Raw genomic sequence first — 16,417 nt, forward strand, 5'->3', positions numbered from 1 at the left:
GAGGGAAAGGCTTCAGATGTGAGGAAGTGAGGGCTCCTTTCTTTAAACAGATGAATTCAGGACAAGGGCTGACCTTAGATCCCTAAATTCTATTCAGGAAATGATCGCCGTAAAAAGCGTATGGTTTTCTGGCTCTAAAGTTGCTCTATTCTTCAGTTCTGGGCTCCACCTGGTGAGGGGACTGGGTGGGCTTTTTTGACTTCTATTCTTTGGGAAATTTCTCTCCAAATGGCTTCGTTTTGCACATTCCACAACAGGAATGAACTTCACTCCTTTGTCTCTTCTACCTCGAAGATGTTTTTCCAGAATTGGTTGGTTACCTGTTTAGTGGGGTCATTTAGAAAAAGGGCTGTCACTGTTAGGCTTTATTTCCATTTGTGAATGAACAAGTACATTACTTTTGGATGCTTACTTAACTCTAGAAGGGGCTTTGAGAACACACAATTGTTTTATGGTTGATTGTCATGCTATGGATGTACTGCCTTTTTTCTGTTTCTGTATTTTCAGTACAAAGTTTATAGATTAAAAAAAAAATAATAATAAGACGTCTCTCCAAAATACTCACACCTAAACTGGGAGTCAACCAGGGAAAAGTTTCACCTACCATCTTCTACCACCCCTTAAAAAATAGTCATGATGAGTACTACAGCAGATAAGGGGAAAAGGGGATACAGAAGATAAATGGGAATCCCTTAGAACAGGGAAGAAAACAGAATGGTGGCACAGTACCATCAAAATTTCCTGCCTATCTAGGGGGTCCTTTTACTAAGGTGCGCTGAAAAAATGGCCTGCGGTAATTTTGGGTGCATGCAGAATCATTTTTCAGCGCACCAGCAAAAAATGCCTTTTTTACATTTTTGCCGAAAATGGACGTGCAGCAAAATGAAAATTGTTGCGCGTCCATTTTGGGTCTGAGACCTTACCGCCAGCCATTGACCTAGCATTAAAGTCTCACGCGGTAACCGGGTGGTAATGACCCACACGCGTCTGAAAATAAAACGTATTTTTCAGATGTGCATATCTGACGCATGCCCAAAATGAAATTACCACAAAAGCCATGCGGTAGCCCCATTTTGGCGCACGTTGGGCACGCATAGATGCTTATGCGGCTTAGTAAAAGGGTCCCTTGGTTTTCAAGTTCCAAAATACAACAAAGTAATACAGGGGTGCACAAGTTCAGTCCACCACGCCTCTAAGAGATCCGGTCTTCAGGATATTCCAATGAATAAGCACAAAGATAGAACTGCATACAATGGAGGCAATATGCATACAGATTTCTCTCATGCATGTTCATTACACCTAAATGTCCTAAATGTATTCAGTGTGTGTGCAAATTCTCAGCCTCCTTTCTGATCTTGTTGTACTTACTCCTGAGCATCAGCACTTTGCTTGGCTAATAAATGCCAACTCCCAGGTACAACTTGGGACAATGGGTGGATCCCTTTTTGTTTATGATTTTCTTGGCAGATATTGGCTTTTGCTTCAGTGAAGAGGTGCTTGGCTGATTATTCAAAAGCTTGACAACATTCATTCCAAGAATGCTGAATGGCCAGTTGTTCAGTGCATTATACGTCAGCAAAGAGGAAGAAAACCATAACTCATTCTTACAATAACTGCACTGTGCCTGTATATATAGGAACCAGTATATTGTTAGCATGAAATACCCTACATAAAGAAAATTTAAGATGATTTTAGCATCTGCAAGACACTTAGGGCCCTGTTTACTAAGGTGCGCTAGTGTTTTTAGCGAGTGCTAAAAATTAGCACACACTAACCATGTAGGTTCCCTACGCGTCCAATTTCACCTATTTAAGTACGCAAATCTGGAATGCATTACCAACAGCAGTGAAAACGATACATGACCATCTACAATTCAGGCGACCTTTGAAGACCTATCTGTTTTGTAAGGCCTACCCTGCTGTTTCTGATTAGCAACTTCAACTCTGCACTGATTTAAAAGACAATGTTATTTCTTATATCTTTGTTATTTATTGTTCCCATTTACCTCTACCTTCCCTTACCCTGATTCTATTTGTATTTGTTTCACATCGACTGTATTGGAGCTCCCAAATACGGTGACTTGTAAGCCACATTGAGCCTGCTAATGTGTGGGAAAATGGGGGATACAAATGCTGCAAATAAATAAATAAATAGGAATATTATGGGCATCTATAGGGTTAGTGTGTGCTAAAAACGCTAAAGCACCTCTAGCACAGCTGAGTAAACAGGGCCCTTAATGTAGGTATTCCATTTTGGATTATTATGAAATGGAAGAAAACAAAGAGCCTTGGCCATCAAGTTCGCTAATTCAGTAAGTATTACTGAACCCTCCGCTGGCAAGCATTTCCCTCTTTGTTGATTGGGAGAAACCTTCTACGCATTTCATATGGAGACTGCCGTATGCAGAAGAAAATTAAGTACACCAAACCTTCCAGAACCACCCCTCAACACATGCTAAGATGGAACATAATGGGAACTGCTGGAGCTTAGATTAATGCTCCGATTCATGCTCTTATTAGAAGTCAAAACAGCCTGTGAATGGTATCTAGTGCTGTCCCAACACTCCTCTCGGCATCTTACAGGCATAGCAAATCACACTCAAAGGGTTTAGTTCCAAAAGGACTTCAAGTATGGAAGTGGCTGAAACAGAATATGATCATAAGGTGGTCTCTAATACAGCAAAATTCTTCAAGGATAGGACAAAAATACTAAGGAAAAAGAATATTGCTGTGAGTAGGTATCACCCAGAGTACTATAAAACAGGGAAGTGGCGAATTCCTGGTGGGCTGCCAACCTTGAACCTTTCAGAAATCCATTTCTCCATTGCAGCCGGAGTGGAAGGTAGAACCTCACCTTTGGGCACCAAGATGATACCTCTTTTTTTTAAAACAAATTACCACAGCAGTACGGGTATTCTTTCTGAGAGCATATCCCCAAATTCTATCTTGTCCTACAGATGTACATTTTGGTTTTGTTTGTTTTGGCACATCCAAAAAAAAAAAACAAATGAATGAGATATGGGGAAGAAAATGGACCCCCTCCCAACCTTTCCTGGTAAAATTCCTATCCTGTACCACCTTCTAAACAGATAATTTTTCAATGGCACTTCAGCATGTTTTGACTTTAGGTTTATTGAAGAAATGGAATAAGTTTCATTCCAACACAGGGGACTGGGAGGGAGAGGGAGGCCAGGAAAGGAAAGGATTCTGCTCTTAGGTCATCTAAAGGTGGATCTGACTCTCAATTTGAATGTATGCTGATTTAGTCCAACTACTATTTCTCATTGGCTAACATTTTGGCTGAAACACTGAATCACACTGCTGGCATTCTACAGCTGTCTTCTTATCCCTGCAGCTGGTCAGAATGCCGAAAGCTACAAATGGGACATGAAGGTTTTTGATTTTCCATTCTGCTGTGGTTTTAGTTTTCCTCAGTGCTTCCTCACCCTCTCCATCACATGTTCCTTTCTCTATCTCTACACACATCTAAAAAGGAAGGACTTAAAAGGTAACATACCTTCAGGGCTTGCTGTAGTACCTGGATGTCACTGACGCCAGTGATCTCCCTCAGTTGATTCAAAAGCGTCTGCTGGTGCTGGAAGTAAACAAAAGGGCAGTCATTCAAGCAGGGGAGGCAACTGCTCAGGGTGCAAAACTTGGGAGGCATAAAACTGAAATATAATTGAGGGCTAAAAGTGAATGAAATTCCAGGAAGAATATCACTCCCCCCTTCACCATCCCATATGTAAGGGGGGGAGGGGAGAGGAAAGAGTATTGAGGGATTAGAATACACAAATAAGCTATGCTCGCCTGCCCTGGGTACTAAAATACCTTGTTATGGTTCTGCATTCAAACCTTGTAGAAAACGATGACAGAAGAGTTACATGTATTTTTTTCTGAAGTAAATGAGGGGCCATTAAAGAATGCTGCTATTCTAGACATTGCTTTTTTTCAATTCATCAGTTTCCCTCTTGCTCTTTTGGGCTGCCAGCTCATCTTTACTAGCCTCTACTGGTCTATGGTACAATCAGCCTACATTTGCAACTACCCAGGGGGGCAGGTGACGTTTACTAAATCAACACCTTAACATTTTCTCACTCTCCCTCTGTCTCAACCTACTTTCTACCTCCCTCTAATTCATTTCATTACTTCTAGTCACCCCTCCTCTTCCCTTTCCAGTCATACCCTTAAACAGTCAACTTACCCTAACTAACAAGTCACCCATCCAATCACTCATCAGGAAGCCATTGCCCTTCATCTGTCTCCTCCTCTCTTACTCCTCCATCCTCCTTGCAACCATGTCTCACTCTCTGAAACCCCTACCCCCTATCTAGCCATGCATCACTACCAGCACACCAGCTTCAATCATCCAAACACTCCTCAACTTGCTGGAGGGCACCATTTGTTATTATCTATGGTAGGTTTCTGATGCTTCTGAAGCCACTATGTCCCAGGTAATCCTCCCACAATCTGGTCAATTCAGTCAATGGCACCATTAAAAAAAAAAGTTGTTTTCAGTTCTGTACTTATGCAACTCCTGGTCAGTTCAAGTCCTGTAATGCCTGAACTCCTGTGATGGTTTTGCAGTCTCAAGTCTCAACTGATTCATGCTAGTGCAGGAAACAAGTGTTCAGCGGTGGGAGTATATGAAGGACGTTTAGGGTAGGCAAATTCTGAGTACCATGGCCAAACTTCTAAGCACCATGGAGGCCTGGCATATGAGATTTGTCAAGCCCTGTACTGAAGATTTTCTCCTGTTTCGTGTTCATGAGAAAATTACTTAGTACAGAGGGCCTTAAAAGGTAGCTATGCAGCACACAAACCTTTAGCAACATAGGCCAATTTCTTCTTAGCAAAGCCTCACACATGGTTTCTTGGGTACGCCTTCATTTGGGTGTGTTTCGCTAAATTGCATATTTGACAGACTACAGCAGTTGGGCAAGTAAAACTTCACCACTTATCTGGTCATACAAACATATAATTATTATTGAACTAGTTCCCAGACAATCAATCAATCAGCTGGGATACAGCCTTACAGTTGTAACATTGAAATCTACCTTATGGCTCTCCCAGCAGCTCCTGATGCTGCTTGGACTGAATCATGCAAGGAAGTTTATTCCAACAGACAGAGAGAAAGACCAAACAGCCAAGAATGGAGCGATGGAAATAAATTTAAGGCAACAGCCAAAGATAATTCAAGAATGCTCAGTATGATACAATAAGATTTATCAGCATTTTTTTGGGCGGGGGGAAGAGGAAGAATACCTGTCATTCTGTTTCACATTTCAAGAGAATGTTCAGACTTAATGCTCTTTATCTACATAAAACCCTTTTAGGTGTATTACAGCTGCTCTTACACCCATGTCCCATATGCCAGCAATGCCTGCTCCTGTTTCCACACCATGCTCACAAGTTAAAGATACATAGACAGTGCCTACTATGATAAGAAAGCAGCAACACCAAGGAACATATCTGATCTAAAAGAGAAAGCCAAAACAGACTAGAGGTTAGGATGCTCCTCTTTTGCTGTGGTGAACATAAGAACATAAGAATAGCCATACTGGGTCAGACCAATGGTCCATCTAACCGAGTATCCAGTTTCCAACGGTGGCCAAGCCAGATAACAAGTACCTGGCAGAACACCCAAATCGTGGCAACACTCCATGCTACCAATGCCAGGGCAAGCAGTTGCTTCCCCATGTCTGTCTCAATAGCAGACTACGGACTTTTCCTTCAGGAACTTACCCAAACCGGCAAAGAGTTCCAGAACTTAACTATTCATTGAGTGAATAAATATTTCCTCCTACTTGTTTTAAAAGTATTTCCACGTAACTTCCTTGAGTGTCTCCTAGTCTTTGTATTTTCGGAATGATTAAAAAAATCGATTTACTTCTAGTCATTCTACAGCACTCAGGGTTTTGTAGACCTCAATCATATTTCCCTTTATCAGTCTCTTTTCCAAGCTAAAGAGCTCTAACCTCTTTAGCCTTTCCTCATACGAGAGGCGTTACATCCCCTTTATCATTTTGGTTGCTCTTCTTTGAACCTTTCCTAAATTCTGCTATATCTTTTTTGAGATATGGTGACCAGAATGGAATGCAGTGCTCAAGGTGAGGTCCCGTTCGTACCTCAATCTCCACTACCCAGCTTTTAGTGGCCTGAAATATAAAACCGTCTAGGCTTCCTCTTTCTCTTATCTCAGCACTCAATTCTGGAACGGGCTGCCTCGAGTGGTTAAATTCACTCCTGATCACCCGACCTTCAAGAAGCGACTCAAGACCTTCCTCTTTGGTAGAGCATACGGCGTGAGCCCGCCTGGCGCCACATCCTTCTGAACCACGGCTAACATAGTAATAAATTGTCCCCTTCTCCTCTTTCCCTTTCCCTCGTCAGCTTTTCCTCTTTCCCTCTTATGACACTGAATACTGTATTTTGAATTATTGTTTGCTTCATGGACTGTTGTACGCCACATTGAGCCTGCCCGTGGGTGGGAATATTGTGGGATATAAATGCCATAAATAATAATAATAATAGAGGCATTATAGTGTTTTCAGTCTTATTCACCATCCCTTTCCTAATAATGCCTACCATCCTGTTTGCTTGTTTGGCCGCCGCCACACATTGAGCAGAAGATTTCAGCATATTATCTACAACGACACCTAGATCTTTTTCTTGGTTGCTGACCCAAGGTGGACCCCTAGCATCAGGTAACTATTGTAGCGTGATATGTCAGTTCAATCGTCAGAATTAAATATGTAGAATTGTGCTGAATAAGGTACCAATATAAAAATACAGTTTTAAAGGACTGCAGCAGAGAAACTGGTCTGGCTTTCATCTCCCCTCTTCCTCCCCCTAACAAAAGACTACTGATCAAAACCATTGTGGGTGTAAATATCAACACAGCAAAGGATCAAAGATGGATAGCAGAAAACCAGACCCAAGAGTTACTACAATAAACTCTCTGCTAGGATGCTTGCAATAAACCAACAGGAAGCCATAAAAACTTTTTGCCTGCTTGCTGGCTACAGACAAAGGACCCAGCACACATGTGCAGAAGATAAGGACTTATCATGTTACAACTACACACCAACCAATGAAACCAGGACCATAATGCTTTGCAAATACCCAGAGTCCAGTACAAACCAGGAAGCAAAATATCCAGGACATGCACACACCATGCTTCTCTGCTAACATTATAAAAGGCCTGGAAACAGCCCAGCTCTCTCTCTTGGGACCTGCTGCTCTCTTTGGGGTCTGCTGATGCCTTGCTCCTGACCATGTGCTCATCAATCTTCAATGGACCACAGCATGCTCTGTAACAAAAAGACTGTTCTGTGAGTTATAACTTTTTGATCTAGACCTGCTACCTGGCTTTACGTGCAGATTTCTTCTCTTCAACTGTGACTCGGATCCATCTCTGCAGAAGCTGTGAGGATGTCCAGCCTCCTGCTATGCCTCTGCCACCTGGCTCATCACTCAGCTGAATAATAGAACTTTTCCAAAAGACTTTTTCTCTCTCAGCTGCCATAACATGGACTTGTAAGTAACTTGTGATTTAAGTCTGGTGTGTTGTTTCCTAAGCACAAATTCTTCTGTTCTAAGATACCTAAGGTAGCTCTTGCTTGTAGCATAACTAATTTCGTATTATAAATAAAACTTTTGAAGTTAAACGAATGGTCGTTTGTTATGTCCTGAGCACATGTGTTTTTAAAACTTGTTATGCAGATTAAAGCAAGATCGCCTTAAAACTCAGTGCTGTACTTGGAGCAATTTCCCCCTGTTCTTAACATCATATTAGAACTGTGACATTTTTGTAACATTTTTAATGGATATTAAGAACATTTAAATCATATCCGGTAACACTATGATTCGGATTATTCTTTCCAATATGCACCACCTTGCATTTGTCCACATTAAATTTCATCAGCCATTTGGATGACCAGTCTTCCTGCAATATTTCACAGTCCAAACGTGTTTTAACAACCTTGAATAGTTTTGTGTCATCTGCAAATTTAATCACCTCACTCGTCATTCCAATTTCCATATCATTTATAAATAAGTTAAATAGCACCGGTCCCAGTACTGATCCCCGTGGAACTCCACTATTCACCTTCCTCCATTGAGAGAAATGACCATTTAACCCTACCCTCCGTTTTCTGTCCAGTAACCAATTATCAATTCCCAATCCACACCAGAACATTGCCTCCTATCCCATGACTCATTAATTTTCTCAGGAATCTCTCATGAGGAACTTTATCAAAAACTTTCTGAAAATCTAGATATACTACATTTACCAGCTCACATATATCCACATGAGGCAAGTCTTCCCTAGTGGTACTTTCATGTCATGGACAGTAAGAAGCTATTCAACTTATCCTGTTGAAAATGACCTGACTTCATCAAGTTCTAGTTATTTTCAATGTTGTACTTTCTAGGACCATGGCGGACCTTCTAGCACACCAATGGTGCTGTTTGGTGGAAGTTATGGTGCTTGGAAACCACGGGCTCTCAACCCAGTCCTCATAAAGAGTAACCATACTGGCATAGGCCAGTTTCCAAACAGTGGCCAAGCCAGGTCATCTGGTCATTTAGGGCACTTTTTGTGGTTTATTTGATGTTAAAACCGGTCATAAGAACATAAGAGTAGCCATACTGGGTCAGACCAATGGTCCATCTAGCCCAGTATCCTTTTTTCCAAACAGTGGCCAAACCAGGTCACAATTACCTGGCAGAAACCCAAATCATGGCAACATTCCATACTATAAATCCCAGGGCAAGCTATTGCTTCCCCATGTCTGTCTCAATAGCAGACTATGGACTTTTTCTCCAGGAATTTCTCCAATACTTTTAAAAACCCAGATACGCTAACCACTGTTTCCACATCCTCTGGCAAAGAGTTCCAGAGCTTAACTATTCGTTGAGTGAAAAAATATTTCCTCCTATTAATATTTCCACGTAACTTCCTCGCATGTCCTCTAGTCTTTGTACTTTTGGAACGAGTAACAAAAAACCCCAAAAATGATTTACTTCTACTCATTCGTCATCGCTCAGGATGTTGTAGACATCAATCATATCTCCTCTCATCCGTTTCTTTTCCAAGCTGAAGAGCCCTAACCTCTTCAGCCATTCTTCAACCTCTTTAGCTGTTCATCATATGAGAGGAGTTCCATCCCCTTTATCATTTTGGTCACTCTTCTTTGAACCTTTTCTAATTCCGCTATATCTTTTTTTAGATATGGCAACCAGAACTGAATGCGATACGCAAGGTGCGGAAGCACCATGGAATGATACAAAGGCATTATAGCATTTTCGGTCTTATTCACCATCCCTTTCCTAATAATTCCTAGCATCCTGTTTACTTTTTTGGCTGCCACTGCAAACTGAGCAGAAGACTTCAGTGTATTATCTACAACGACACCTAGATCTTTTTCTTCAGTGTTGACACCCATGGTGGACTCTAGCATCAGGTAAGTACGATTCGGATTATTCTTTCCAATGTGCATCACCTTGAATTTGTCCACATTAAATTTCATCTGCCATTTGGATGCCCAGTCTTCCAGTTTCCTGCAATATTTCACAGTCCGCATGTGTTTTAACAACCTTGAATAGTTTTGTGTCATCTGCAAATTTAATCACCTCACTCATCGTTCCGATTTCCATATCATTTATAAATAAGTTAAATAGCACCGGTCCCAGTACTGATCCCTGCAGAACTCCACTTATAGATCAAAGGAAAAATCACAATTTGAAGTGCCTGTATACAAATGCTAGCAGCCTAAAAAATGAGATGGGAGAGAGAGCACTAAATGATGAGGTAAATATAATTGTCCTCTTTCCATCAAGTCTCTGAGATGCCTATCAATGGGACACTGTGTTAGCAGGATATAAATTGTATTGCAGTGATACAGCGGATCAAATTGGGGGGGGGGGGGGGGGTTGCGCTGTATGTTAAAGAGGGAATTGAGTCAAATAAAATAAACATTCCACATGAAACAGATCATTATGGAATCATTATGGATAGAAATTCCATGTGTGAAGCGAAGGAGTATTCTTGTAGGGCTGTACCACTGTCCGAAGGGACAGAACGAACAGATGAAGAAATGTTTACACAGATTAGGAAAGCTGGCAAATTGGGCAACACTATAATAATGGGTGATTTCAATTACCCCGATACTGACTGGAAAAATGTTGGGAGTGCTAGGGAGATAAAATTTCTAGATGTAATAAAACGACTGCTTCTTGGAGCAACTGGTCCAGGAACAGACGAGAGCGGGAGCCATTTTGGATCTGGTCCTTGGTGGCAAGAAGGGCATAGTGCGAGAGGTGTCAGTATTGGGTCCCCTGGGAAACAGTAATCATAACATGATCAAGTCTGAGCTACTATCTGGGATGAACCCGCAAAGGAAATCTACTGTAGCTGCATTTAATTTTCAAAAGGGCCACTATAATAAAATGAGAAAAATGGGTAAAAAGAAACGAAGTTTTGGCTGCTAAGGTTAGGACACTAAATCAGATGTGGATGATATTCAAAAATACCATCTTGGAAGCCCAATCCAGATACATTCCACATATTTGAAAAGGTGGAAAGAAGAGAAAACGATAGCAAGCATGGTTAAAAGATGAAGTAAAAGAGGCCATTGCAGCCAAAAGATTGTCCTTCAAAGAGTGGAAAAAGGACCCAAACAAAGAAAATAAGAAGCAACATAAGCAAGGGCAAGTCAGATGCAAAGCATTAATAAAGAAGGCTAAAAGAGAATATGAAGAGAAACTTGCCACAGAGGCTAAAACTCACAGTAACAACTTTTTCAGGTGCATCAGAAGCAGAATGCCTTTGAGGGAATCTGTGGGATCATGAAGGAGCAAGAGAGGTGCTCATGGAGGACAAGGTCATAGCGGAGAAACTGAATGAATTCTTTGCTTCTGTCTTAATGGAAGAAGATGTAAGAGATCTGCCTGTACCAGAAATGATTTTCAAGGGTGATGATGCGGAGGAACTAAAAGATATCAGTGAAACTAGAAGATGTATTGAGCCAATCGACAAATTAGAGTAGTAAATCACATGGACCAGATGGCATACACTCAAGGGTACTAAAAAAAAAAAAAAAACTCAAGCATGAAATTGCTTATCTGCTGTTAGTAATATGTAACCTGTTGTTAAAATCAGCTGTAGTACTTGGAGATTGGAGGGTGGTCAATTTGATGCCAATTTTTTTAAAAGGGTTCTAGGGGTTATCCGGGAAATTGCAGACTAGCAAGCCTGATGTTGGTGCCGGGCAAAATAGTGGAAATTATTATAAAGAATAAAATTACGAAACACTTAAACAAAAATGGTTTAATGGGCCAGAGTCAGCATGGGTTCAGCCAAGGGAAGTCTTGCCTCACCGATTTGCTTCATTTCTTTGAAGAAGTGAATAAACATGTGGATAAAGGTGAGCTGGTTGATCTAGTGTATCTAGATTTTCAGAAAGCTTTTGATAAAGGTCCTCACGAGAGACTCCTGAGAAAACTGAAGAGTAATGGGATAGGAGGCAAGGTTCTGGTGTGGTTAGGAATTGGTTACTGGATAAGAAAACCGAGGGTAGGGTTAAATGGTCGTTTCTCTCAATGGAGGAGGGTGAATAGCAGAGTTCTGCTGGGATCAGTACTGGGACTGGTGCTATTTAACATATTTATAAATGATATGGAAATCTGAATGACGAGTAAGGTGATTAAGTTTAAAGATGACACAAAACTATTCAAGGTTGTTAAAACAAGCGCAGACTGTCAAATATTGCAGGAAGACCTTAACAAATTGGAAGACTGGGCATCCAAATGGCTGATGAAATTTAATGTGGACAATGCAAGGTGATACATATTGGAAAGAATTCGAATCATAGTTACCTGATGTTGGGGTCCACCTTGGGAGTCAGTACTCAAGAAAAAGATCTAGGTGTCATTATAGATAATACGCTGAAATATTCTGCTCAGTGTGTGGCGACGACGGCCAAAAAAGCAAAACAGGATGCTAGGAATTATTAGGAAAGGGATGGTGAATAACACCGAAAATACTATAATGCCTCTGTATTGCTCCACAGTACAACCTAACCTTGAGTATTATGTTCAGTTCTGGTCGCCATATCTTGATATAGCAGAATTTAAAAAGGGTCAAATAAGAGCAACCAAAATGATAAAGGGGGTATAACGCCTCTCGTATCAGGAAAGGCTAAAGAGGTTAGGGCTCTTTAGCTTGGAAAAAAGACGGATGAGGGGAGATATGATTGAGCTCTACAAAATCCTGAGTGGTGTAGAACGAGAAGAAGTAAATCGATTTTTTACTTGTTCCAAAAGTACAAAGACTAGGGGACACTCAAGGAATTTACGTGGAAATACTTTTAAAACAAATAGGAGGAAATATTTTTTCACTCTATGAATAGTTAAGCTCTGGAACTCTTTGCTGGAGGATGTGGTAACAACGATTAGTGTATCTGGGTTTAAAAAAGGATCGGACAAATTCCTGGAGGAAAAGTCCATAGTCTGCTACGGAGACAGATATGGGGAAGCAACTGCTTGCCTTGGGATTTGTAGTATGGAATGTTTCCACTATTTGGGTTTCTGCCAGGTACTTGTGACTTGGCTTGGCCATGTTTAGAAAACAGGATAATGGGCTAGATGGACCATTGGTCTGACCCATATGACTACGCTTATGTTTTTATGACCTGTTTTAACAAATAAGCCACAAAAAAGTAACTTAAATGACCAGATGACCAATGAAAAAATAAAGGAATAACCTCCACCTTTCTCCCCCAATGATCACTGACACACTCCCCTCCCCCCCCAAATATATAAAAGAAACATTAGACAGCACCTGATATTATAGCCAGTCCTATTAGAGCAGCAAGCAGGTCCGTGGAGTAGCCTAGTGGTTGGTGCACTGAACTATGGAGAAGGGTACTCAGGCCCATAATCCACTCTGTTACACTTGTGGTGGAAAGTGTGAGCCCTCCAAAACCTACTGTACCTACTTATGGGTGACAACTGCAGCCATAAAGGCTATTGCAGTGGTGTACAGTTGGGGATAGTAGGTTTTTGGTGGGTTTTGGAGGTATTACCATAAAATATAAGGGGGTAATAGTGACATGTATACTGGGAGCTTTTATGTGAAGTTCAGTGTAGTGCTCCTAGGGTGCTACACTTCTCTGCTGGAATATCTATAAGAATGCTGGCTCCTCCTGATTTTGTGGGTTTTTGAACTGGAGTTTTTTTTCCTGAAAATGGACCTAAAAGATAAATATAGAGCACAAAAAACATCTAGCAGTTTTGAAAAGGGCTATATTTGCTATTCGGATTCTGGACACAGAGCAAAACGTCCAAAGTCGGACTTAGATGTCAGATCAAAAATGGCCCTTCATTGTATCCCACAATGATCCCCAAACACATTTTAAAATCTGAAGGCAGAATATGTGTTTCTATACTTTTCCTCCATTTCTTACATATTCTGAAGCCTTTCATATTCAGGCTATGATCTGCTCACATTAAAAGCCAAAAATAAGGAAGGAGTTAATTTGCTAATAGCTTGAACGTTACTCAGCATCCTTGTTTTAGCTCTGAGGGATAATGCTTACCGGGAACTCAATGATCAATGGTTGCGACAAACTGAATCATAAGAACATAAGCGTTGCCATACTGAGACAGACCAACGGTCCATCAAGCCCAGTATCCTGTTTCCAACAGTAGCCAATCCAGGTCACAAGTACCTGGCAAGATCCCAGAACAGCAAAACAGATTTTATGATGCTTATCCTAGAAATAAGTAGTGGATTTTCCCAAGTAAATCTTAATAATGGCTTATGGATTTTTCTTTTAGAAATTATACAAACCTTTTTTAAACCCTGCTAAGCTAACAGAAATGACCTTTAAATGTGTGTGTCTGTTGCCCAATCCATTTTGGTAGCACTAAGAAGAAGTACTCTTAAACGCATCAATAAGGTCTTTCATGGTTCTCTGAATTTAAAATATACTTTTAGGAACAATTTTAGGGTATCCAAATTAAACATGGCCATAAACACACTTCTCGGAGTTTCCCAGATGGAGTGGAAAAATTAGAGGAGGATCATGGTAGCGCCGCCAGAGCAGAACAACAAAAAGTAAAACATGCAAATATTCAGAAAAGTCCTACTGAAACAAAAGGAAAGCATTTTAACAACTTTTTAAAAGGATATGCTGCCAAATCTCTCTTTGCCCAGAAGCAGAGTGACTCATCTCAATGTCCGCTTGCCATAGACCGGCATCAAGCAATTCTTAGTAACCCTTAACCCAAATGTATCTGAACTCTATAACCAACATCCCCTTGCCATAGACCGGCATCAAGCAATTCTTAGTAACCCTTAACCCAAATGTATCTGAACTCTATAACCAACATTTCCATTCTAAGTTCAACAATAATGAATTCCTAGCAGGCTCATAAGCACTCACACAGCCAGATTTGTCTGGTGGGCTAAATACATCTCTTCTCAACTGGCTTGGTGCAGCAGAATGGGCAGTGAGATACTACCCAAAACACCCATAGGGACCTGACTGTATTTGTGGTTATTTAGATTGTTACAAAGCTTTGTGAGTAGACATGGGAAGGGAGGGGTGCTGGGGTGAACTAAATAGGGGTTAAAGGGGATAGACTCTGAAGTAATCTAATGAAAACATATCTTTATAGAATGGGGGTTGGTTGCACACAACAGACTCCGAGGTGGTGGAGATAAAGCCAGTATTCAAATTCAAGAAAACATGTGACAAGTAGAGGATCTCCCAGGGTGAGAGAGGGTTTGCAGCCCTTACTAGCTGATGTAGGTGGACAGACTGGATAGGCCATATGGTCTTTATCTGCTGTCATTTTCTGTTTCTATGCTCAGCTACTCCAGAAGGTGGAGTACAAAGAGGACCAGTTTAACCAATAGTCAACTTAGGTGGTCTAGTGATTTTTGGAAATAGCTCTAATATTATTTTAAAAAATCACATTTAATATTTTAGTATGATGTCCAATTATGTTAGCGGCTGAATTATTGCAAGTATATCTTTATTTCTAATTTTTGATATTTATATATTTTTTATTTTTGTGGCTCACAATTTTGATATGTGTTCTACACTGTAGTTTTATTGTCCGTTTTGTAGCTGCCCCGATGCAGCCTTTGTTAGGGCGAAACGTCACTCACATCAGGCTTTTGTAAGAATATTACTGCTGAACAAAAGTCTTTTTGCATCAGACATGTATCCTGCTCCTTTGAATTGGTTTCAATTATGCATTTTTACAGGATGTTCTGGGAAGATTATGATTATTTGAATTTAATTACCAAAATCTTGGGGGGGGGGGGGGGGGGCCGCAGCAAGGCTGAAGTTTTTTCCAAGACACCTAATACCCTTCCACCAGCCCCAAATATAAAGAGACCCAGCCAAAATCATAATGGACAGGCAATGATCTTTTACAAGTAGTCATACTCCATGGTTCCCAGCCAGGACATACCTTAGATCGCACAGATGGACTGGATGGGCTGATGGCCCTCCCTGTTTCAGACACCCTGAAAATTCTTGGAGTTACCATCGATCGAAACCTTACTCTTGAAAGTCATGTGAAAAACACAACCAAGAAGATGTTCCACTCAATGTGGAAACTCAAAAGAGTAAGACCTTTCTTCCCAAGGACCATCTTTCGCAACCTAGTACAATCAACGGTGTTGAGCCACCTAGACTACTGTAATGCACTCTACGTTGGTTGCAAAGAACAAATCATCAAGAAACTCCAAACAGCCCAGAATACTGCAGCCAGACTTATATATGGTAAAACAAAATATGAAAGTGCAAAACCCCTGGCTTCCACTCAAAAAACGTATTACGTTCAAGGCATGCATTCACGGAGATGCCCCAGCCTACATGGTAGACGTAATAGACCTACCCCCCCCCCCCCCCCCCCCAGGAACGCTAAAAAATCTTCCCGCACATTCCTGAATCTTCACTACCCTGTAAAGGTCTAAAATACAAACTAATGTATGCGTCAAGTTTCTCCTACCTGAGCACACAGCAATGGAACGCACTACCGCTTAACCTAAAAACTATCCACGAACTAACTTCCGTAAATTTCTAAAGACCTACCTCTTCAACAAGGCATATCACAATGATCAAGAACTATAAATGTAACACTTTCCCACTCTACTTATACTTGGAATCGCTTCCCTCTCATACTTATTTGCTTAATCTTACTATGCCAGACATGTTCTCTATGTAATATTAATTTTATCTAATATGTTAAGGCTAATGCCATAACGATACACTGTAAGCCACATTGAGCCTGCAAATAGGTGGGAAAATGTGGGATACAAATGCAATAAATAAATAAAATAATAAATAAATGACAAGAGTTATGATAAAAGTTGTTCTTATATTTTCTTAATAATG

At 40.7% G+C, this 16,417-nt stretch overlaps 1 protein-coding gene across 4 annotated transcripts in view; it reads right to left on the minus strand.

Annotated features, from left to right (window-relative positions):
* USP25 (ubiquitin specific peptidase 25) overlaps positions 1–16,417 on the minus strand; it is a 156,994-nt gene that overhangs the window by 135,391 nt on the left and 5,186 nt on the right. For all 4 annotated transcript variants that reach the window (XM_030204216.1, XM_030204217.1, XM_030204219.1 and 1 more), the window contains exon 2: positions 3,517–3,594. In XM_030204216.1, coding sequence (XP_030060076.1) covers positions 3,517–3,594 — 78 coding nt within the window. The remainder of the gene's footprint in view (positions 1–3,516; positions 3,595–16,417) is intronic.

Source organism: Microcaecilia unicolor, chromosome 5 (assembly GCF_901765095.1).
Source record: "Microcaecilia unicolor chromosome 5, aMicUni1.1, whole genome shotgun sequence".
Taxonomy (NCBI): domain Eukaryota; kingdom Metazoa; phylum Chordata; class Amphibia; order Gymnophiona; family Siphonopidae; genus Microcaecilia; species Microcaecilia unicolor.